General features: G+C 43.3%; 1 protein-coding gene across 2 annotated transcripts in view; it reads right to left on the bottom strand.

Moving 5' to 3' along the window:
• Window positions 1-24,136, bottom strand: part of SEMA5B (semaphorin 5B) — a 260,389-nt gene that overhangs the window by 58,207 nt on the left and 178,046 nt on the right. For both annotated transcript variants that reach the window (XM_084289290.1, XM_084289291.1), the window contains exons 8-13: window positions 14,955-15,053; window positions 13,992-14,205; window positions 11,115-11,400; window positions 6,612-6,747; window positions 3,112-3,319; window positions 715-922 (exon numbers count right to left, since the gene is read on the bottom strand). In XM_084289290.1, the coding sequence (XP_084145416.1) occupies window positions 715-922; window positions 3,112-3,319; window positions 6,612-6,747; window positions 11,115-11,400; window positions 13,992-14,205; window positions 14,955-15,053 (1,151 nt within the window). The remainder of the gene's footprint in view (window positions 1-714; window positions 923-3,111; window positions 3,320-6,611; window positions 6,748-11,114; window positions 11,401-13,991; window positions 14,206-14,954; window positions 15,054-24,136) is intronic.

Raw genomic sequence — 24,136 nt, 5'->3', positions numbered from 1 at the left:
CCACAGCAAACCCCACTACACTCTCAGGGAGCATATGTCTCAATCAGTTGGTATCACACTGGTTCACCTGCTAAAAAGGGGGATATTGTTCAGTTCCAAAAGCCTTCTGCACTCATTTCTGGGTGGAGAACTGCTCTGAAGCCAGTGCTGACAATTAAAAACTTTTTTCCTACTCCCTTTAAAAGATGCAATCAAGACACAGAATCTATCCAGGTGTAGGCGGTGTCACACTTACTTGAAATGAGCTATTGGGTTCCAAAAGCAATGAGAAGTGGCCATGCAGCCCAGCCCTGCCTCATCAGATGTTTGAGAGGTGATCGCTCAGATAAGCAAGAATAGGCTGGCTGCAACCCAAATTCAGAAACCTGCAGCCCTACAGCCAGCAAAACACATGGAGCTAATAAAATCAACAGTGAAATGTCAAGATAAAAAATAGCAATAATAATAATAATAAAGTAAATACTGACAGTCCTTCCCTGGTAAAAATACAATTAATTTCTGATGAAAATTAATTAATATTTACAAAAAAAAAATATTGCTTATTCTCACTGTGCCTGTCATGAACGTATATATCAGGAGATGTACTTTCAACAGTGTCTTTTGTCTTGTAGTGATGAAAAAAGGCATTCTACACCAAATCAGACTAGAATGCGTTTCCCTGGTGCTTTTCGTTTAAGTTGAAGTGGAATATATCAGAGCTGTAAATTTGCTTACCCTTCTGTTCTGTACATGGAGCATCTCTCCAGAGGAATTTTTAGCACTCCATTATTTAAGCCCACGAAGAGCGACCTGTCGCTGTGCAGGATTTGGAGACTCTTGATTGCTTCCCGTTGTCCGTCAGGAAGGATCTGCATTTCCTCTAAATAACAACTCCTCAGGCTCCTGTTAGTGGTAGAAAGGGCCTTCAAGATGGTGCCATACTCTAGTGGAACAAGAAACAAGGCACGAGTAAATTTTGCAGGCATTGACTTCACGTCACACCTACCTAAAGACTGAAATATTAATGTCATCTTTACACAACTGCTTTAAACCTGGTTCTGTGTCACTTTCAAATTTTAACACACCTTCTGCCCGTGGTACAGAGTGCCCCAGCTACATGCTTGCAATCCTCAGCAGTTCTCAGACATTAGAGAAACCATCTGGGAATGCATTTTAATGGCAAACCAGAAGGATATGAACCATCTGAAGAGCAAGTACCTGGAAATATTTCCCAATTGGAGCGCTGAGGCCAAAATCAGTCAGGTCCTGTTACCAGTGAGCTGTACAGTAAGGTGACCTGAGATAGCAGGGATCATTTCTGGTGCCTCAAAGTCTGTATTTCTTTTGGTTTATGGAGCAGATCGGTGTGATGTGATGCCATGACAAATGACAACAGATGCAGAGGCCCTGCTGGAAATCTCAGAGGCCTCTGTAATGACTGCATGGGTCACGGGTCTAATTGATCCTCTTCCTGGAAGAAGCCAACCTGCCAGCCCGATGAGTGGATGTTATGGCATCAGCAGTGCATACGCAGAAACGTATACGTTTGTGTTCACAGTGCTCTTAACTAAACAATTTAAAGATCCGATAAAATGTGGGAGATCTAAGCTGGGGAAAAGGGGATAAACACACTGCTTTTCATTAAAACCCCAAAAGACATCTGTCAGTCCCAATGGTTCTTGAACTTCAATCTTTCTATCCAGATAACTTCTGTATTGGTGCCAAAGCTCAGCAATTTACAGCAGTGGAGTTGGCTGCCATGTGAAGATTTTTTTTTTCCCACTTAGCTGAACCTTAAGGGTGGAACAAGACTGAGGCCAAGCTTGGGTTTGTTTTTTTCTCAGGATTGGATTTTGTGTTCAGGGCTGTCTCTGAGCAGGGCTGTCTCTGCTTAAGCATTTGAACGGGTTAAACATTTCAGGTCCAGAAGAGCTTCATCTTTGGTCACCACTAACCAGGGCGAGAATACAAATGAGTAAGAAGCTGATCTAATGGCAGAAGACCTTTCCACACAAGTGATGCGAGGCAGAAATGATCCCAGTCTCTGGCTCTGAAACTGAGACTCCTCGCCTAAAATATCAAGATATCAAAATAACAGAACCATGTCATATTTCCATGTTAGTACAATCTTCTCATTATAATCAATGCCCAGTGAGGCTCCCACACTGGGAACATTACTAAAAGACATCAAAGATGATCACTTTTGAAGTAAGTGGAGGTAAAAGTTAGATAAATTATGACACAGTCCGGGAAGATGGTAACACGAGAATGAAGCAATGACTCTGCATTCAGATTTGAGATTAAACTAACACTTATAGAGGCAATCCATCTTATTCTAAAGCCAAAGCTTCTGCCATAGAGGATAACAACATTATACCCATGAGGCTGACCATATGCTCTGATTAATCAAACTATTTAATTTAACCTTTATGATTAGAATGGATATGGGCTAAAACAACCATTTGTAACACTTTGTCCTTCCTTAGCATCTTTCATTAATCCAAGAGATCTGTGCCTTTCAGAAGAGGCAGTGTGTCCTCCTCATTAGAGGATGGCAGTAGAAATTAAGAAATCCAAATCACACACTTAATACTATCACCGGCTCACTGTGCACAAAAGCACACATGCCTCAGCTTCCCCATCTGCATCACATTTGAGTGCATGCTCATTCCTGAAAGCACAGGGACTTGTACCCCAGTAGGCACATGGAAGTGCAAACACAAACAATTAAAACCTCAGGCAAGCCTAGAAGTTAAGTATTATTATTTTGAGATGAGTATATCATAGTGCAGAGAGGCAACTTATGTGCATAAAACCACAGAACATTTTAGCAACCTTTGCTCTTTCCCGCTGTAATGTATTAGGCTGATCAGTCGAAACATGTTTTTATAAAAGGAAGAAAAATGTTATTGTTGTTTTCAAACACACTGTAGATTTATGGCCCATTCACTTGGGACTCTGCTTCAAGTCCTCCATCCTGCTTCTAATTTAGTCAGGCAAGCTAACTTTCATGAAGTTTTGTGCCAAAATGATATTGAATGACTATTGTGTAATGGTGCCATGCCCGGGCTCTGAGAGATGCTACGTCTACAAACAAGCGGAGGCAACTTTCTTAAGCTCTGGTGCTCTTACCTGTCCCAATATACATCACGTGGTAGAGAGTATCCTTCCCCTGAACGATATCAACCACCAGTTTGGAAAACCGAATGCTGTCCTGAGTCACATACGGATCTACGGTGACCGGCTGCACCACGTCGTTCATCAGGAAGAGGCGCTGCGCGTCCTGCAGGACTCTCTCCGTCAGGTTCTCATTAGGGCTGTCATCACTCAGCGTCCCACACTGAACATGGAAGATTGAACTTCAGCACCTGCATTTTTTCCCCACACCAGTAGCCCAAGACCAAACCCTGAAACGCTTCTTTGATTTCAACCAGCCATGCCCTGGTGATTTTTTGAGGAGGCAGGTCTGTGTGAAGGGGCCCAGGACCAGGCCCCTAGCCTGGGCAATGGCTAGCTTGAAGTCCACTAAAAATGCTTCTCCCAGCTGCTCCGCTGACCATCACTGTGGTGTTTCATTCCCTGGTGATCATCCCCAGCCACTAACCGCCCCCTCCGTGCACACAGCTCTTCTGTCTTCACAGGCCATGGCAGACTGACCTGTGTGAATCCATCCTCCAGCATCAATGGGTGCACGGGGATAGGATTCAACACCCTGTCCATACAGCACAGGGGGGAAGAAGAGAGTTTATTTTCTGTCTTTTAAACACCAGCTCAAGGCCCACCTCTCATAAACTGATCCTCGCAGTTTCAGTAGGAAGAAAAAAAAACAACACACGCGCAAATTTTTTTTTCTTTTTGGGTCCAGGTGTTTGGTCTTTCCTTGGAAGGGAAGTTGGTATACTGCAAATTAGGATGTTGATCTACGACATCCCAGCTGCAGTGTACAAATTTCCCATGTGCATGCTCTCAATATGCATCAAAGCAACTCTGCAGTGTGGCTGCCTTTCAGAGGTGCACCATGTGGAGCTTCTCTTACGATGTGCTAAAATGAGCTCATAGGAATTTAGCTCACATTTACACAGTCGATATGAATCCTAACAGCTGTGTACTAAGTCCTACAATTGTCAAACCTTTAAGAACTCACTTCAGGAACGGACATGTTTGTCACAGTTGTGCACAACTCGGTTTGTCCAAAAATCCACCACCAATGTCTTGGAGCTTGTGGGAATTAATTGAGCAGGGTGATGCTAGTTCACATCATCTATGAACATGGCCATTTGCTTATCAGCTTTAGCGTTTTGAACCAAGTACCCAGACCAAGAAAATATCAGTGTGGGTTGGGTTGGGTGGTGTTGTTTTTTTTTTGACATGTCTTCAGATGAGCTTTAATACCTTTTTATTGCAAAGGTCATTTTCTTTCATTAGTGTCTCATCCCAAATTCATTAGGGTTTTTAATTGCATCTCTTCTCCTGTCTCCTGTACTCTTTCTGGTTTACACTCCTGCCTTGCTTTGGATGCTTTTCTCTCCGCTCTCATTTCTTTCTAGAGCATCACTGAAGGAGGAGTCCCAGTGGCAGGAATGTCATTGTTGGTTTTGTTTTCTATTCTCATCAAGTCACTGATAATCCTTTTGGGCTATTGGCAGCCTGTGTGCTGACACAGCATCCCTCTGGTTTGGTTTTATTTTGTTTTGTTCTAATTTCCTGATTATCTGCACTGCCCTGATCCTCTATATCCTTCAGTATTTCTCCTTCCTCTCCGCAAGAAAAAAAAAAATCTGGCATCCTTCCCTCATCCTCCTTTGTGAACACTGAGGCAAAAAAATTAATTTAATTTTTTTGCAATATCTGTCTCTTTCTGTCACTAAATTACCCTTGTCATCTCCTAAAGGCCCTTCACTGACCTCCTGTTCCTCCTGTACTTGAAAAACATCTTAATCTCTTTTTGCAATCTTCCTTTTGTCTGCCACATACCTCCTTTTCCTTTCCTTATTTTTCCCTGACCCTTTTTTTTCATCTTGCTGCTGCAATCTTTGCACTCCACATTTTATCTGATACTTTTCACTACATGGAAATGCTTTCCAAAGTCCTTTTCTGTTCCTCTGTTCCTCCTGGGTTAGTCCAGCAAGAGACAGAAAGTCTTTGATTCTTGGTTAACCTTAATATTCCCTTTAAATTAAAAGAAAAAAAAAAAAAAAGAGCTGAAGGGAAAACAAAAAAAGCCCTGGTCATGTTTAGCATGGTTGGGGCTTCAGCAAAGCTTTGTTTCTTGGTTTTGAGTGCATCAAGCTGAGGGGGTGATCAAGAGCCTGAACTTGTCCCACGTTGTAGGGGCAGAAGCCCTCACTCAGGTGCTGTGAGGGAATTCAGGGGGAGAAAGTCAGGTTCCTCAGCAAGAGCACAAGCGTGTCCCTGCCTGCAGCATGGACCTGCCTCCCATCTGCTCCTGCAGTGATCTCAGCTGACTGCAGAGTCCTTTTTGGAAGGTCCCTGACATCACCACTTTGAAGGCAGATGGCATTTGCAGGCAGCCTCAGCACCTTTGCCATTATAAAGCAGAACCAGATTCACACAATCAGGCTGAAAGGATTCACTGTGCAGGAGCAAGGACAGAAAGATGAGTTTGTCTTCCCTAGGGTTCCCCAGGTGGGAAGGGGCTGAGCTCTAAAATGGGCTCACACTTCAGAGGACTCAGGTTGTGTGGGGCTCTCAAATTCATACTTTGTGCTGCAGTGACTGAATTTGGGCATAAAGCAACTATCATGTTCTATACATTTCAAATTGGCGTAAACTCATAACCCTGGAAAACTGCTCATTCATAAATCCAAAGATTTTTAAGGCTAGAAGGAATCACTATGTCCATCTGGCCTCTTCCACTACTTACTTCTGCAACATGTCAATAACTTCTGGCTGAGCTACCGTGTCTTGGAAAGACATCCATCTCACACAGAAACACCGGCTGCCTTCAGGGCCCCATTAAGTGATGGAAAATTCATCACATCCTTATGCAGTCACAGTAGTTAATTACCTTTCTTGTTTTAAAATGTCGGTTGTCTCCATTCTAGTTTGACTTTGTCAGCTTCAGCTTACAGTCATTGAATCTGCAAGCTTCGGTGGGGATATGCAGACTTATCCCCTGTGAGGACCATATGCTCAGAGTTCATGTATTGGTGATGAGTGTAACAGAAATAAGAGAGTAGGAAGAGTGGATTTTCCCTGATGTATCAGAGTTTGGGTCCATCTAGCCTGATGCAGCTCGCACCATAGGCCAGCATTGCTTGTTTCAGGCTTTTTTCAGGGGGGGCATTCCAGTGATATATCCTGCAGGAAACCTTTCCTCCAAAATTTTTACCCAGAAGACCATCCCTGGCCCACAGATATTTTAAATTCTTCATTCTTACAAAAGCTCTGAACATTTTTATGTGTAAAAGCACTTAAATTTTCCCATAAATCCCGTGGTTTCAATAACATGTGGCAAGGAGTTCCACAGACCAAAATACTCATGAAGGTAGAAAAATATCATTTATCTGCACTGTGGGTCTTCCTGGAAAAATAAGCCCCTGTAAGAATCAACCCAGTGGAGTGACAGAACATTAAAAGGACTGGAGCACACTGGAGGGCAGAAGCAGTACCTGGAAATTTGGGATGGGGTTTAACGTCGGCAGCCAGGCTGATCTGGGGTTCTCTTGGTAACGGAAAGGGCCGTTAAATGCCTGAGTAATGGCACTCAGATTGAAGGCACACACTGCTGAGGCAGCTATGCTGTTTCTGGAAAAGGGGAGAAAAAAATCAATTTAATCATTAGAACATTGACATTTTCATCATAACAGACATCAAGCTTCACTCAGATAAAATACATGTAAATTGCTAGGTAGACATACAGTGATACCAATCTCACAGGGAGCAAAAATAAATAAATAAATTGTAAAATGCAAATGAATTGCATGACAATTTTTGAGAATGAATTTTAAGCTTGGTTTTAAAATGCCTGTGATTTAAGGGCCACGGAAGTAGTTCTGACATGAAAGGTGAGCACAGTTTAATTTGCATGGATTATTTGCGTCTGGTTTTATTTTTATTTTTTTACCACCCCATCTATCTTGATTGATTACAAACAACATAATTTTTAATCTCCCGGTGTTTCTCAAGGTGAAAGCCCGTTTCTACAGCCTCCTAAAATCTTCAGCTATAAAATATATCCCCTAATGTTTATATAGATATATATATATTATTTGTAAGTATACAGAAGCGTGCACACAGGCAGGGGGAGGGACAGAATGACAGTGCACACCAAGCTGGTTGTTACGGCAGCTCAGCAGGCAAAGATGTCTTGCTAATACGTGCAAGCCTCTGTTTTCAGTGATTACTCCTTCGTGCTCCCAGCCGGGATCAGCATCTGTCTGGGGCAGGCTGCTCCCCACGCACGCACGCACCAGCCAGAGGAGGCACGGCGAGAGAAATGCCACCGCAGGAAGGACTCTTTGCAAGGGACTTTGTCACAGGGAGGTGATGCTGCCTGGGCAGACTTGCACACAGCTCGGTTGGCCTTTGCTGGCCCATTTCAGCCACAGAGGGCCCATTTCTGCAGGGTCCTGAGCAGGCTCAGCGCTTTTTGCTTCCACAGGGTTCAAGTGCACCTCCCTGACGAGCCGGCATCTCCGAGAAGCAGGTCCAGAGAGAGCCATTTGCTATGTGGTTACCTGAAATTCAAAACCTGCTCCCAGCCCTCTCCCTTTTTTAAAGGGAAAGAACAACGTTTGGAGAGAAAGATATCAAAATAAAACTAAAAATAGGGCTAGCACAGGAAACCGACTCGTCACAGTGCCTTTTAAATAACCCGAGCCCTGCTGTATGTATCTTGTTGCTAATTAAAGCAGTTTGAATTCTCTGAGAGGAACATTTTTTTTTTTTACTAAACCAGTAATTATACTCTCTTGCGCAAAAAAAATAAATAAATAAAAGCCTTGCTCCACAGTCCCAGGCAGGAAAGTAGAGGGCCAGATCCTTTCACAGCATATTTCTTCAGAGCAATACAACGTCAGGAGGAACTTCTTGCTTTGCCTTCCCACTCTCCGCTCCTGCCCCTGCCCTTCCACCCCCCGAGTGATGGAGTAGCTCCCTTTGAACATGTCAAAGCAGCGCCAGGCGAACCTTTCTCCACTTTTGTCTGAACACCACTGACGCAGTGCATGCTCACAGACGGCAGCTCTTAAGACAAAGCTAATGATGGATGACAAGTAAATGCCTTGAGGCACACATGGGAAAAAAAAGAGAATGAGAAGGAAAATGAAAAAGGAAAAGAAAGAATAAAACCCTGATAGTCTAACAAAAACACTTAAAAAAAAAAAGATTTTTTTAGGTCCCTGCTAAAGACTCCACAATATAGCCCTTTCCTTTTGAATGAGGCTTTTGATGAAATAATGCTATCTGTGGCCTGGCATATTTCCTATCCCTCCCTACTAAAACACAGATCCCAGTCTCAAACCAGTGGCATCGATTTGGCCAGCTGGCCCTTGTGCTGCGCTGGTGGGAACTGCAAGTTCCTTTATTGCACCTCCTGCTCCCTGTGACTAACTAGGTGAGTTAAGTTCAAGGAGGCTTTAACATAGTCTCCAAAAACTTTAATAAAAGCTTCTTAAATATTTCATCAACAGCTTCCCCCAAAAGCTCTCTTTCCCACTGATTTAGCAGGATATAGCTTAAAATGAAGCAATAAATCTTTATATGGGTGTTTCCACCAATAAGTATGATACAGACTAAAAGCCCTTTGTTATAAGATGACCGTAACTGCATTAAAGATGAACCTGCCAAAATAAAAATACCTTTAAACAAAAAATAATAGTTTTGTGGTGCATCAGTATTCCATTATAAAGGTACTCAGACTAGAGCGCGCATCAGCCCTCTTTGTATGCAGCGCTCATGCAGCATGATATAAGTCCCAGTGGAAGTTAGAAGAATAATTACCATTATTTCTCTAGTCGGATGACAAATTGGAACATTTTCTCTTTGAACTCTCAAAAGAACATCATGTTGTAGACCCAAAACGCTACTTGATCTAGCTTCAGCTATTATCAATAACTCATCTCTTCAATTACACAAATGTTACATATTATATTGTCCTCAGAAGATACCAGAGGGAACACACACCCGTAATGTAAGAAGAGTGACTTAAGTGCAATCCGAAGAGGAAAGGGTAACACTTACCATGTCTCATGCTTTAGCAAACCTGGGAGACAGACACAGCACAAAAGAACTGTTCCAACCCGAGCTAGTCTGCCTCCTCTGTTTTACACAAAATCCATATAAATTTGATTAATATTGTACATTTATTAATAATTTTATTCTCATTTCCAATTTCCGTTCTTGGCTGGATGAATGGACAAATGGATAGATAAAACATTATCACTATAGGCATAAAAGTGTCTCTGATATTAAAAAAAAAAAAAAGTTGTTCCATCTCAATTGCCCATAGCAGTAGCCAGGTTTCCTTTACACATTCAGGCAGTTTGGCTAACAGCCTTTAAATGTTTTCAGGGGGAACAACTCATGCTCCTTTCGACTCCAGGATAGATTTCCCTGAAGCCCAGAGTCAAGGTCCAGTGCTCACTCATTATTATTTTTTCACAGAATCACAGAATGTCTTCTGGATGTCTTCTGGTCCAAATCCCTGCTCAAGCAGGGCCACCCAGAGCAGGTTGCCCAGAACCATGTCCAGGTGGAATGTCCATTTTGAAAATGTCCAACAAAAGAGACTCCACAACCTTTTCCTCATCACTTCTCCAACAGCTCACTTTTGGCTGATGTTGGCAACAGTCGTGCAGAAAAAAAAAACACGGAAGGTGAATGAGGGTGGCCAAACACTTACCTACTTCTTGGCATTTACAGACTGGAAATATCATTTTGGATCTGTTGACTTTATAAAAGTCATTATAGTGAAACTCCCAACAGTGCTCTAGCTCAAAAAGTTGGGTCTGATGCTTTGTGGCTTCAAGGGCTGCCACGCCAAAGAGAACAGACCTAAGGTCTGTACTTCAGAGAGGCTTCACTTCTTTGTTTTGCTGTGGGGCTTCTTGGGACCAGACACTTATTCATATTGAACAGTACTCTCTATTGCACAAAAAGCCCCAAAGAAGTTGGCTAACCAGCATGAGAAAGATATTTTGGGTGGTTGTCATGTGAAGTAACTAACTCAGATTTTCATCCTCTAGTTTACACATCAGGATAACACCCCCCTGGAGAGCATGCATTATTGAAACTCAATACCACACAGACTGGTTATAGCTTGAAACTTATCATCCTAGCCTTGGGCTTCAGAGAAAAAGTTATTTGAGTTTTTCTGACTTAAAAAAATACATTATGAGTTTTTTAATATATTTTTTAATTAACTCCTCTTCTCTTTTCTGCTTTCACAGCTACACTAAATCATTCCAATTACAAGTTTTTTCAATATCAAGCCAAGAAAAGGTGATTATGAAGTTTCAGAAATCATTCCTTCCCCTCAGATTTCCAACACTGCTTTTGATTTATGGACCCCAAACTGTTTGTAGTAGAGGTACAGACCCACTTGGAAATGTTAAACGCTGTGTAGCCTCCATGACCTTGCTTCTATTATATGTTGTTCAGCAGTTTATGTTGATTTCAGTCCCTGCTGTTGTCATCCCATTTGCCTCTTTTTCCTCCTTCCAATACTTCTCTCCCAAGCACATGTACCTGTCCATTTCTAGGGCCAATCCTGATGTTCCCACAATAGTGTCAGATCATTCAGGCAGTAAACCTGGCTGAAAAATCTTTTTTTTTCTACTGGGTCATTTTCATACCAGCTCTCTGAACAACACAAGTAGCATTGGCACTACAAAAAGTCAAAAGTCTGTCACAGCTCAGTTTTAAATCAAATTAAGTTACCCTAGAAATGTACTGTCACCCCGTAAGGGACTCCAGGCATCCATGAACAACGGACTAAAAACATTGTCCTAAAGGCAATGCTGCTGTGATGGATAATACAGACCTATCTATTCCTCTGCATTAAACCAAGGGATCTTTCAAAAATTATTGCTCAGACTGTCTAAGAAATCAGAATATTGCCGGTTTCAGACTGCTGGGGATAGAAGAAGGGCAGTAAAACCAGTGCAACTTACACATTAGTGGTGAAGACACCATAGATCAGGTCTTGCTCAGGAAGGTAGAAGGTGCTTTGCAATTCATTATAATAGAAAGGGATTTCTCCAGCACGGGAACAGTTCAGCCTGGCCTTCATGAAAGTTGTCCATGTGTCCTCCAGCAAAAATCTCCCCCCAATGTCATTTTTGCAGACCCTGGCCACACGAGAATACACTGTTTTCCCACAGTCGTGTTCTACTGCGTTCTCTCGGAAAAAGAAGTAGGTGAACAAACCGATGTCGTAGGCAGCAATAAAGTTAGGCTCTGAAAAACAAACATGTGAAGAGATTTATACAGGTCAGAAATCAATCCGTGCTCAGTGACTTGCCCAATGCATTGCACTGCCAGCTCCTTTTACATAGGCTGTCAAAGCTGCGACCACAGGGAGTTTGGAGTCAGCAGCAGACATAAAAACAGTAGACGAGAATAATGATATATGGGGGTACAGCTCTAGCTCCATTTTTCAGATCATGGAAGGATCCCTTCATTTCCCCACTTTATTGGCTCTGCTGCTACTGACTTCAGTGAAAGCAGAGTTTAACGCTTTGCATATGCACGACTACTCTCTGTACCTACAGTTATTTTACAACATAAAGCCTTCCCATTGGGTTCTTTTACCTATTCTCTTCTGAAGTGCACCTTATGGTGTGTTAAATATGCTGCTTGCATCCGCCCGATTCCCCAGACTGCTGCATTGAAACATTCAACCTATTTTCCCAGCGCAATCACATCTGGCTTTTATCACAAAGCCTTTCCAGTTTCTAGGCACAAAAGATTATCTTATGTCCGTAAAACAAAACCACGCCACAAACTGACAGTATCAGAGCAAGCTCTCCTTAATTCTTTTTCTCCTGGAATCATTGTTATTGTTTTCACAAGGATTAAAAAGAACCTGGTGTTGGTTTGTAATGAATATTTTAATTGGCTATTTAACAAAGCTTTAAAGTGTACAGTCTTTCATCCCAACAGTTTCTCTGGCAAAGAGAAAAGATTGGCCAATTAATAATATATGACTAAACAACAACAACAAAAAAACTGTTGGTTTTAAAGGTGCTTTTGCGATGTTCATATCTGAGTAATGCTCAAAGGAAAAAGAAAAAAGAAAAGTACAGAATTTCTTTAATGCTGCAGCCCAGGAGTGAAAGGAGAATGGAGTCTGGCAGAGGGGAAGGCAGACTCATGGTGCTGCAAGGAAGGTTTGGGAGGTAGAATATGGTTCAGAGGGAAGGGCACTGCAGAGCATCTCTGATCAAACTTTCTCTTTCAGACAGTGAACTTTAAAGGGATTGCTGTGATCACCAACCTGACCTTCCTTCCGTCTAATATGAACCAGAGAACTTCACCCTGTAATTCCACCATCGGATCCTACAACTAACAGGTGAATTAGACTGCATTTTTTGAAGGAGATCTGATCTTACAGGACAACGTCACATGGCTTTACGTTCATCACTTTCCTCAGTGACTCGTTCAAATGACTAATGACTGCCCCAGCTGCAACCTGCAGTTCTTCTTCCATTTGACATTATCTGGTTTTAGCTTCCAATCACAGGCTCTTGTCATGACTTGTCTGTTAGATTAAAGATCTTTATCCTGCCAGAGATCTTCTCCCGGTGTAAGTACTTCCATATCATGTGCAAACCACCTTTTATCTCCTGTTCAGAAAGATAAATAAATTGAGCTCCTTAAGTCTCTCACTGTGAGGCAGACTTCCCAAGCTTCAAATCACTCCATGGCTCTTCTCTGAATCATCTTCAAGTTTTCTGTTTCTTGTTGAAAAGTGGCCAGAATGGGATGAAATTAGTCCAAAGTCCCCAATACTGCACAAAGTTGTAAATCCAAGCGTCATGTTAGCTTTTCTGACCACGGACTAGAAACTCTGTTTCCGTTTGTCCTTCTTTAAACTCCCCTGTTCCAAGGTTCCCCCGTGTGACTTCCTTCTGAATTCTTAATTCATGTGCAGACAAGTGGCACATATTTCTAATGAGTGTATATAAGCTATGCTACTAATTGTCCTAATTCACTCACAGTCTTGCCTGATGACGTTCTTCTACAGCTCCTGCTCTCCATATAACATTATCTATGAGTGTCTGCAGAAGCTAAGTTCATTCTCATGAAGTTCCAGAGAGTGCACAGTCCCACTGTTCATATCCTTGATTGAAAGGTTCTGACATCCAACAGAAATATTCTGAATACTTGGTCAACTTACCTTGGCCTCGAGAGAGGAGAGAGGAAATACTGGGGTCTCCATCATTATAGTCTGCTCAGACAAGGTGTGCTTTGTCTCAGCCAGAGGATATGGACTTACTGCAGGAACTACTGGTTGAAATTCTACAACTTGTTTGATGTAGGGTATTATCACACTGGGGTAACAGCTGCTTTTAATAACTATAAATCCACAACACCATGGGTTTACATGTAACATAGCTTGCTGTGAAATTTCTCATTTTCAGACTGATCTTGTACTGAAACGAACCATTTTCAGCTGAGACAGTGGAAGTAGAGTGTGCTCAACACATTGCAGAACTGGGTCAACAACATGAGGCTTTATTTAACTTGGATCTTCAAATCGTTGAGGGATTTTCTCATTAAAAGGATGCACTTGGTCATCTCCGAAGACAGAGACCCATAAATATATTAAGTAGCCTGTAAGACCCACTTTGCATATTCTAAATCAACTCCTCTGACATCCTTCCAGGCTATTTTTAAATGTCTTCTAAGCTGCACTGATCATTGCACCGGAAGCCCATCCCCATCATAACTCTGGATTCCAATAAGAAAACAGAGGGAAGGATTTACAAGCCTGCCAAGTTGACTTTAATACACCTCTTGCTCAGATACGACCCGCATGACTTTACCATTGAGCCATTTGGAGTTGTACTGTGCTGTCCTAAGTGGGGGAACATTTCCAAGGCTGCGGTAAATGGCAGGATCCCGTCCAGAGAAATCAATTACAGTTGCAGCATAGAGTTCTCCTCGTGATGTAATCACAGCTGTTGAGTTATGCCGGGGGTCATACGGGCATCGAGCCACTCCATTAATTCTGTCAATGATTTTGCTAAGATTTCCTACCTGTATTTAAAAGGAGAGAGGAGAGAATTTAAAGAGCAGCTGGCTTTCGTACTGGCACAGAGAATTCAGTTTGCCCATGAGTACCTCCGAGCAAAGCCCTGATGGTAAAAAAAAAACAGGCAGCTATAAGACAATAATGCCAGCGATGACTGTAAATTGATCTTTACATACATCACTTGCCAATGTAAGAAGTTGTGTCTGAGCCTCACTGATCCTCCTGCTTTGTAAGAAGGGTAATTCCCCTGCCAATAAAGCCTGCAGAGCCCAACCCACTCACAGTAATCAGGTGCTCCTCTTGCTAGCACAGGTTTCTAATCTTCCATAGGCACCTTCTGAATGTGTACTGGCATTAAAAAATATAAAAATTAACATTGCTCCGAACCTGCTCCTGCCTCCCTTGAAGCCAAAGGGAGTTTTGCCATTTATTTTGAAGGAAACATTTAAGCATTCAGCGCAGGAGGTGCTCACAGCTAAGCCTGTCTGTATTGCCCATTTTCAACGGCACACCCAAGGTTTACATGAGCAGCACTTTGTCCAAACCTGGCTCACCCATACCATGGGTTTTTTGCTCCCCACCTGCAGACACACCACCCCCTGGCCCAACGGGGCCAAGAACCCCAAACCAAAACAATTTCAGATCAACTGCATTTGGAACATATTCTCTGCACCCATGAAGCCCTGTTGATGACTGGCCTCCCCCAGAGCATGTACCCCAGCCCCTCCATCACTGCAAAAGAGGCAAAACAGACCTGACGACTGGAACACACTGGCGAAAAGGCATTGGTGCCACAGGTAAAAACCTTCTTGCCATAAACAATCAGCACTCGGACATAGTTCTGACACTCTTCCTGTAGGGACACAAGACAGAGACGAACTTTGAAAAGAAGACTGTGAGGTTATTTATTACATTAAAAAGTACCTGTGTGGCAGCTGGAATGCACCTTCTTTACCTCTAACTTGGAGCAAGATTTGTTGCACCAAGTGCTGCAGCAGTGCACAGCTGTAGGGAGCGAGCAGTCTCTGTGAGCAAGGCCAATTTGCTGCTTACTTCTCTGACCACAATCCTACACGAATCTGGTAGGATGCTATCCATCAGGCTGACTCTGTGTTAGCTACACAACTGGCTCTTTCTTTCTGCTTAAATTGGAGGAGGAATCCTCCCTCTTTCCATGATATTTCTGACCTGCTTTTCCCATCAGTGCTGCAGCTTTGACAACATTACCCAGACACAACTCTGGTGAAGGGCAGAGGCTCTCCCTGCACTAGAAGTCACGCTGGTGTAGCAGGAAAACAGCAGGAACTTCTCTGCAACGCGAGAATCGTGTGCTTGGACAGACCGTTGCTTCCTTCCACCATGAGGCTCCACACTCAGGATTTTCCATAGTGGAAGGAGTTTCTCTTTCAGGCCAGGAGAGAGAGAAATAGCAAAACCCCTCTTCTCAGCCTCTCCTTCCCCCTGCAGCCTCACATCCCGACACCGGTGGACTGCAGGTCAGGCCATCTGAGTGTGCCCGGGATGCTCAGTGACAGAGGGAGAGGCCAGGGCTTTCTGAGGTGACCTGCAGGGAGAGGAGGTGCCAGAACAGCCTGTGGCAGCCCCTTGCCCTGAAATCCATCCCCACAGCCCCGCTGAGGAATGTCTGATGAGCCCAGAACCAGGCTGCCTGCCCTGGGCTCTGGGAGCAGCGCAGAGAGGAGGAGGTGAGCGATGGATGGCTTGTGAGTGGCACCCACGGGCTCCAAGGGAGGAAAGGCAGTTATATTCCACTGTAAACAGAGACGGGAACTTGTTAAAAAATAACAACCTCGGCTGGGTTATCCCGGCTGCCTTGCTTTCCTCCCTCCAATAGATCATAATTTGCTGCTAAGCTGAGCCTCCAGCTGCAGACACCGCTTCTCCTGTAAGCAGCAATCACTCCGCGAGCTTCCCCGTCTCACAGCGCTCCACGCTGCTGATCAGCTCCCTGAAGACTTCATTTGCAAGATCCAGCAGTGTAAAAACACTCCGTATCAGCTGGAAAGGGGAGAGGCTTGCTTAGCTGGATTAAGAACTACCATCTCCTTTCATTCGCTGCATGGAAAACAACTTGCTGGAGAATGGCATTTAGCAAACCCCCCCTGGCAGTGGCCGCAGATGAGCTACTGCACGGGCACAGCATCTGGGGCTCATCCTGAATGGAGAAGTGTGCAGGGACTGCGCCCTGAGCCAGCCTGGGAGCACTCACCTGGCCCAGGCAGAGGCCACGGAGGTGATGGAGTGGGGCTGACCTCGGCAGGGATCTGGGGATCCGACACACAGCCCCTGGCACAGAGGAACCAGAGCTTAAATTCATAGTGGGGTCAACAAGGGCTTGCCAGCCTCTCTGCTCTCTCCTGCTCTTCTGTGGTGCTGTGAGCCCTGCAGGTTATTCCCTGCCCTAGCCAGGTCTGCATTTCATGTTAAGTAATTCCTGTTTTACAGCACAGTTACCCAATCCCACGTAATCCTAGGACCACTGTATATTTAACTGTGAAGGACCAGAAATTCTTGAGGAAATGAGATTTAAAAAGTACAGGCTCCTCTCCCGGTTGAGTTTTTCCAGAATATGATTGATTTGGCATCTAACCCAGACAGCAGCTCTGTACACGACTTTCACATAATAAGAGAGCATCCACCTGCTCCCCTCTGCTTCCACCTTCCTCTGCTCCGTGCAGCCTGAGCGCAGCATCTGCCCCAAGCCAGCTAACACCATTAATGTTGCCACACTCTTTTCCTGTACTTAAACATACTCCTAAATAAAACTCCGTCCTGCAGTAATCTCAAATCCTACCTTGCAGAATTCTCTTCTTTGCACAGACCTATATTAAAGCTTTAATTTCTGTGAAAATCCTCCCAGCTGAGAAGACAGAACACAAAAAATAATTTCTCCATGAGATCATGCTGGATGCATCTGTTGCACACTTTACTCCAAGGCGCAGTAGCCCAGGTTGATAAGGATGCTGGAAGCTGGTAAAATATTGTCTTATTTTAGCCTAATTAAGCATGGCTTTCTTCGTACCCATTCAGTCAAAAGCAGAGGTTATTTATTGAAAGAGAAGAAAAACCATACTGAGCCAATATATCTGCTGCTGTCTGAACCTGCACCAAAATATTTCATCTGTGACTTCCAGCCCATTCCCAACTGTGCTAGCAAAGAGCAAAAGAGCACAGGCAGCGCAGATGAGGTGTTAGATTGGAAACATTTGACAGCTGATACTTTTCAGGGAACTGGATGTACCAAGCCCAATAATTATTTCACTGGCTGTAAAAGGCAGAAACTGGGGTGCCTGGTGGATGTTTTCTTCTCCTCTGCTTAGATAACATTGCTACCAGGTGTGGCCATATCCCACCACAGTTATATCTCTCTGAATTAACTGCCTAGGCTCTGAGAAGGCTTTTTCCCTGGACTTGCCTTACTAATGATGGTAAAAGGGCACCGCACTGCTGGGGCAAGAGCAATGATCACATGTACTTTTCATCCACTGGTCTCAAAGCAATTTGTAGAGCATTAAGTAATGTTCTAAAATGGAGGTGCATTATCTTACTGTCCTCTGGGCTGGGTGAATCGAAACACACAGGTGCTAGAAGGTTTGCCATGGTGACACTGAATGAGAGGAGATCCTGCAAGACGGGGACAAAGATTTAACTCCCAGACCCCACCTGGCTAACCTGCCTGGCCCCAAGAGGAATCCTGTGCTCATCTGGCATTTCTTATTGCTGTGCCCACTGCCAGCCTATGCCAACTTCCAACAAAAGCAAGGAAGAAGCTGAACCACTAAAACGTTCCAGCTTGTGGGATTTTTCTCGAGACACTGTTGGTGACATCTACATCAGGTCCCCTTTCTGCCCTGTTCTCAAAATAACTAGAAAGGGACAGGCTCCTCTCTGTGTTCTTTAAGCCAGCCGGGATCTGCTCGGAAAAGTTATTCACCGTGCTCCCCTCTACAACTCGTAGCTCAGGCAACTGGTTAGTAAAATGATTTCCCAAGCACTTACAGAAAATGGGAGCTATTTAGTGCAGTTTTTTCCACAGGCCTGGAAAACTCAGTCGTACGGGAGGCAAAATTCAGATGGGCTTTATTTAACATGGCTGGAAAATCTGGCAAGCTTGAACCCCAGCTCTGTCCAGACAAGACAATATTTGGATCCTGCTCTCACATCATGGAGCAGACGGTTCAGTCTGTGTGTGATCAGACTGCAGATCTCATCACCAGAAAGTATTATTGGGATCATGAGATTAAGGATTTAAATAAAGGGAGAAGACTCAATATTTATATGGTTAATGAGAATAACCCAGTTATATTAGTTGGGATTATCATTAAATATATGGCAGTGCTGATAAAAACCTGTGGCTCACAGCCGGAGCATTAAACATATCTCTGATTTTCCTCTGAAATACATGTTATTGACTTTGGGGTTCTCATTCCTTCCCCCGAATTACCGGATACTCGTGCTTTTTGCAGACAAGGCCTTAGACTGAGCAGAAATCACTTTCCCCTAGTCTAATGACCCTTGTTTTCCTAGGAGGCGTACATCACTGGTAAAGCTTAATCTTTATCAAATCCCCTCATGCCTCCTCGCTTTAAGCCCATTCTCATTTATTTTAGGCTTGAAACATTTAGATTTCACTGTGTCTGTGAATGGCGTAATGTCCACCACTGTGGGTAGAAGCAGGGCTCTTTCTAGCAATACAGATGTCAGGCTGCTTTGAAAGCACATTTCCAACCCCAAAACCCAAAGTGTTACTCCATTCATTCGTGTGGACAGACCAGCAAATGGAGGGGCTGAACTCCTGCTGGCTTCAGTTTGAGGTAAAATTCAAAAAGACATTTTCAGGATGCAAAGAATAAGCCAGCTGTAGGTGCTTCTTGAGTTGTTTCATCTGTCATCTCCGAACACTGGAGTTCTGAAATGTTATAAGCCCTTAATCTCATTGTACAGAGGCATTTTTCCTTTGAAGGCCTAACCGTATATAGGCACTGCTTTAATTGGCCTTTACTTTGAATAAACCACTCAAGCTGTTTTCTGAGATCTGCTTTTTGATTTTCGATTTTTTTTTTTAGCTAACAGTATTTCATCACATACCAATACATTTTGATCATAGACTAAAAACACAGTTACATGCTCTATCAGGAAAATAGCTGTTTCAGGTTGTCTGGTGTCCTCAGTAAGAAATACAAACTCTTCAGAATATGGAAATTTATCTTGGGGTTAGGCCAGGGTATTTAAGAGGAGAAATAGGATGAAACTTGGCAAAGATGCAGCTACAGCCTTCTAACAGAGCTACAAAATAATGAAAATAGTTTCACACAACGTGCAATTAATCTGCAGAGCTCACTGCCAGGAGTTCACTGAGGCCAGAACACAGCGAGATAAAACAGGTAGAGGGGGGTGTATGTGGGGAATGAGGACATCTCGAGTAGAAACAGTAAGTTTTACCAAAAACTCATAAAGACTGGTCCACAGCGACCCAAAGCCTGCCTGTTCTCCCTAGCTAGATCAGCACAGGCAGGGGTTACTTCTTTGAAACCCAGCTCCTCTTTTCCATTCAGCTCCTGCTGGCCACATCTACAAGACTCTAACAAAATCCAGAAGCTGCAAAAAGGAAGGAATTCTGGTTTCAGGAGATGTTGCCATGATGGGAGGTTGTCTCCCTACTGATGCAAGTCATCCTGCACGTTACTCCTGAGGCTTGGCCCCCAGCGATGCAGCAGGACAATGCGATGCTCGGTGTCAGCGCAGCCAGCAGCACTGTGCAAGGCTGCCAGCAGAGAAAGCAGGAGCCACATCGGGAGGCATCCGGGGGTAGATCAACCAGAAACACTCACGGCTCAGTGTGCTGGCAGCTGTACCCAGAGAAGGCTCCTGCACTGCTGGCCGGCCAGATTATTCCTGCTGTCTACACACGTGGTGGGAAGAGAGGACTTCTGTCCTCCGCTGATCTGGCAGGTCCCACAGCACTCCCTGCTCCTCAACCACTGGATGCTCTGGTCTGTTCAGCTACACTTACTAGCTACACCAGCCATGCCCAAAGCCCTTTATTACTATAAAAGTAAACACACTGGCTCTGAAGTACAGCCTGCAGTTCAGAGAACCGGCCAGAACTCTGTGTTTACCCTTAATGACATTTTAGAGTACAGCAAATATTTATTTGTTGCAGTTCATCCCAATTTTTTTAAAAAAATCATAACCTGACGTTTTTGAGCAGTGTTATTAACATGCTTCTAGATATCTATGTTATTTCTTTGGACAAATAGTTTACTAATCAGCCTAAGCCAACACCCTGACCAAGCTGTCTTTCTCCTCTGAGTGCCATAAATACCAAAGAGAATCACTACTGATTTTTCCAGCCAAGTTTTCTTTAATGGACTTCAAATCAAATTAGGGGGCTGATAGTTTAGCAGAAGTAGTAGGTATGGAGGTTCAGATTTCTAGAAACAGCTAGAAAGGGGAGAAGAAAAACCATCTGTCTGCCTCGCAGTTACCCATGGATTGATATGGTGCCTGTCAGATCTGGGTGCCTGTTCTTTGTATGGCGATTCCCAGCCACATTACGTGACCAGAGGACACATCCTCTGAATGACAGCCACTCGAAGGCCTAAAATAGCAGATTCCTCCATTAGCCTAGCAACTTCTGAGCCAAACCCATTTATTTGGGTTGAAACCGTGGGCCAGGATTTCCCTGCAACCTTGTGTGAATCCAAGAACCGCCTGTATCAGGACATCATACAAGGAAAGGGAGACAGCCAGTCTGGGACAAACAGTAGCTGGATTCCTATCAGATGTTTCCCTTGGTTCTTTCTTGCTCCAGAAGTGTTATCAGTGCATCATCTTTCCCCTTGCTACCCAAAGTCCTTAGGACAGCACGTAAGAGCTGGAGCACTGCCATTTTCACAAACAGTTCCCTTCTCTTTGAAATGGCGGTGTGCTGCTTTGGGAAAGTGAACAAATAATTTTATGCTCAGACAAGACAAAGACCAAAGGGCGCTTGTTTAGAAAGCCACAGTTTTCTATGTCAGGCAAAATTCCTTAGATGTGGTGGATGGGCTGTTATGCAGAGACAAACCAATTACAGACTAGAAGCTGAGCAGCTCCTAATGAAATTAAATACATTTTGATCTAGTGGCACCTCTTCCCCTTGCACTCTATCCATCACTCATTTTAACTACAACCTCTGGGTGATATCACTTGGAAGGCAGAAAGAAAGGCAGCATAACACCGATTTTGTTCTCTGCAGTCTCTCTCAGTATGGTGGATGGTTTCCAGGGGAGAGTTTTAAGGTGCTGATCAGGATGCATTTTATAAATGCTGCAAAAATAGGAATAATTACTAGCGGAAGCCAGCATGGATCTCCAGCGACATGGCAAATAAAGCACATACAATTCTTTGAGGAAACCACAAGCTTTGGTTGACAAAAATAGCAATATAAATGAAAGAGACTTTTCTGAAGTGTATATTTTAATACCGCATGACATATAGTAGAGAGTTACTTTTAAAATCAAGTTCAAGTACATGTACTTTAAAGGATTAAAATCTGATAAATGCATGGACTGAAATGAAGTCCTCTGAGAAAAATCATACACAAAGTTGCTGTTCTAGCAGGGACCCAGATGGCAAGGTCCAGTATCAACATTTTTCCTAACCAGCATTTGTGGATAACCCAACGATCAGAAAAATAGCAATTACAATGAGGCCAAAGCAGACATATATGTTAGGCTGGTTGGTGAGCTATACCCAACAAACAAAATACATTTTTTAAAGATATTATACATTAAAAGGCAAGGAACAAAAGGACTTTATGTACAGACCGGGAGATTACATCCCCGAACTAGCAACTGTGAGAAGGATTTAGTGGTCACAGTGACTAGGCAATTCTGCATGATCTCCTGTGACAGAAGAACTGCTGAGTACATGAACAGAGGGCGAAGAAGAGGTGGAAGACTATTTTAATCACATTCAGGCATTAGAGATTGACGTGGGAATAGAGGTGAAAAATTGGAGTGTGCAGAAAACAGACACAAAAATATTCAGTAGCAGTGGAGGAATGAGTTAGAGAACAGCTTGGAGAGCTCAGCTTTTTACATTACCAAAAAGTCTAAGTACTGACTTGACAAGAGCATATAAATGGTTTATCAAGAAAAAAAGAATATTGGTAACTAAAGAGCTCCTTAATCTAGAAGAGAAGGACAAAAAGAGACACAGACACCCAAAACTGAAGCCAGATTCAAAGAGGAAATAAAGTACATGCTGTTAACAGTGAAGGTGATCGGCCATTTGATCAAGCCAGCAAAGCATGCAGTTGGCCTGCTTGATTCAAAACCTTCTGCCTTCCTCAGGAAGGTGCAGCAGCCAAAGACAAGTTACTGAGCTCAGTTTTGGAACAGGCAGGTGAAACTTCTGGCCAGAGCTACACAAGGTGTCAGAGGAAAAGACCTAGTGGCCTTAAATCTGGGAACCAGATTTCTCATCTCCCTTTTCTCTGTCCAGTTGGTACTCAAATGTGGAGTGATCATCATGCCATGGTAATTATCTTTCCGTGATATGCATTTTGTAGCTTTTGCTCTTGTACTTCTTATTTTCCTTATGGTAAAACTCCAGGCATTTTAGGAGGAGATTTTCTAAGCAGCAGGGAGAATCCAATTTAGATACTCAACGGGCATAAGAAAAAGGCATTTTTATACACTAGGTAGCTTTGAAAACTTCATCTTAAAATAAAGACATTATTAAACGGGTAAGGAAAATGAACCAGTCATATAACTTACCCAAACTACACTGTGAATTAATCTAAGAGCCAAAGGTCCTCCTTATTTCTAGCCTTTATCACCACATATCTCAGTGCCTGACAATTCTGAGCACATTTATCATCAAATCATCTGTGCTATGTAGAAAACTGCCATTAGTCAAGTTTTGACAAAGCAGAGCTGAGGCAGACAGAGCTCTGGTTCTTGTACCACTATCACACAGCATAAATAGAAGTATTCACATTGTGTTGCCCTTGCCTGATGCATTTACCCAGCCAAAGAAAGACACGAGGTCAGAGCTGGACTTCTCAGCTGGAGTAGAGCTGTTCATCAGCTTGCTAAGCTCTATGTGGTATTTGGAGCTAGCACTAAGTCATTTCTCTACAGTGTAATGAGCAGTGAATGTGTAGACTCCCAGGAGGGATTCATCCATGGACATACAGGCAAAACTAGATACAGACTTGGGAGATCTGAGTTTACTTATCTACTGCAGAACCCTTCTGCCTTTCTTCGTAGCTCCATGTCTTCTTGTCAGACTCTTAGTCAACACCTCTGTTTGCCATTAATTGTATGTCAAGAAGTGTCTAACAATCTGATTAATTATTGTTTCTCAAAACGGCACATCCAAGGCTCCTGCACCCACCAAACAATTTTAAACTCTGGATAACAAGCAGCATAAACTCAGCTGTCTGGAGCACCATCCTCATGAAATGTTTGGCAGACTCTTCGCAGTGTGTGGAGGCAGCAGCAGCAGCAAAAATGCTCAGACCATTGCTTTCTTTTGGCATGACAGTAAAAATAATAAATTGAAATTATCCTAGAATTTGTTCAGTTGAATGCATGGAATCTAAAAGGGTTTTATCTGGGGGCTGACAAAATAATTCTGGGTTATAAATTCAAATTCTTCATGAACAATGGACTAAGGTTCACGAATTTTTACAATGGGAGTAAAGAGTAAAATCCTTTCTTTAGAGTACACGTTTTAAAGTACAAAGACCACAAATTCAAAAACTCCTCGTGTCTTGGGTTTTAGAGTTTTTTAATGTTGTTCATCTTCTTTTGGGTTCTTCTTCTAGTGGCTGGCATTTTCCTACACAAAGCAGTCCCTCCACAAACTCTAAAACATGTTCAAGGATACTGATATTCCTGTTCTCCAAAACTACACGAAGCT

Source organism: Netta rufina (genome assembly GCF_964035555.1).
Source record: "Netta rufina genome assembly, chromosome: 6".
In the NCBI taxonomy this organism is placed as follows: Eukaryota; Metazoa; Chordata; class Aves; order Anseriformes; family Anatidae; genus Netta; species Netta rufina.
Note: the sequence above shows the minus strand (reverse complement) of the source record. Positions and strands in the feature narration are given on the sequence as shown.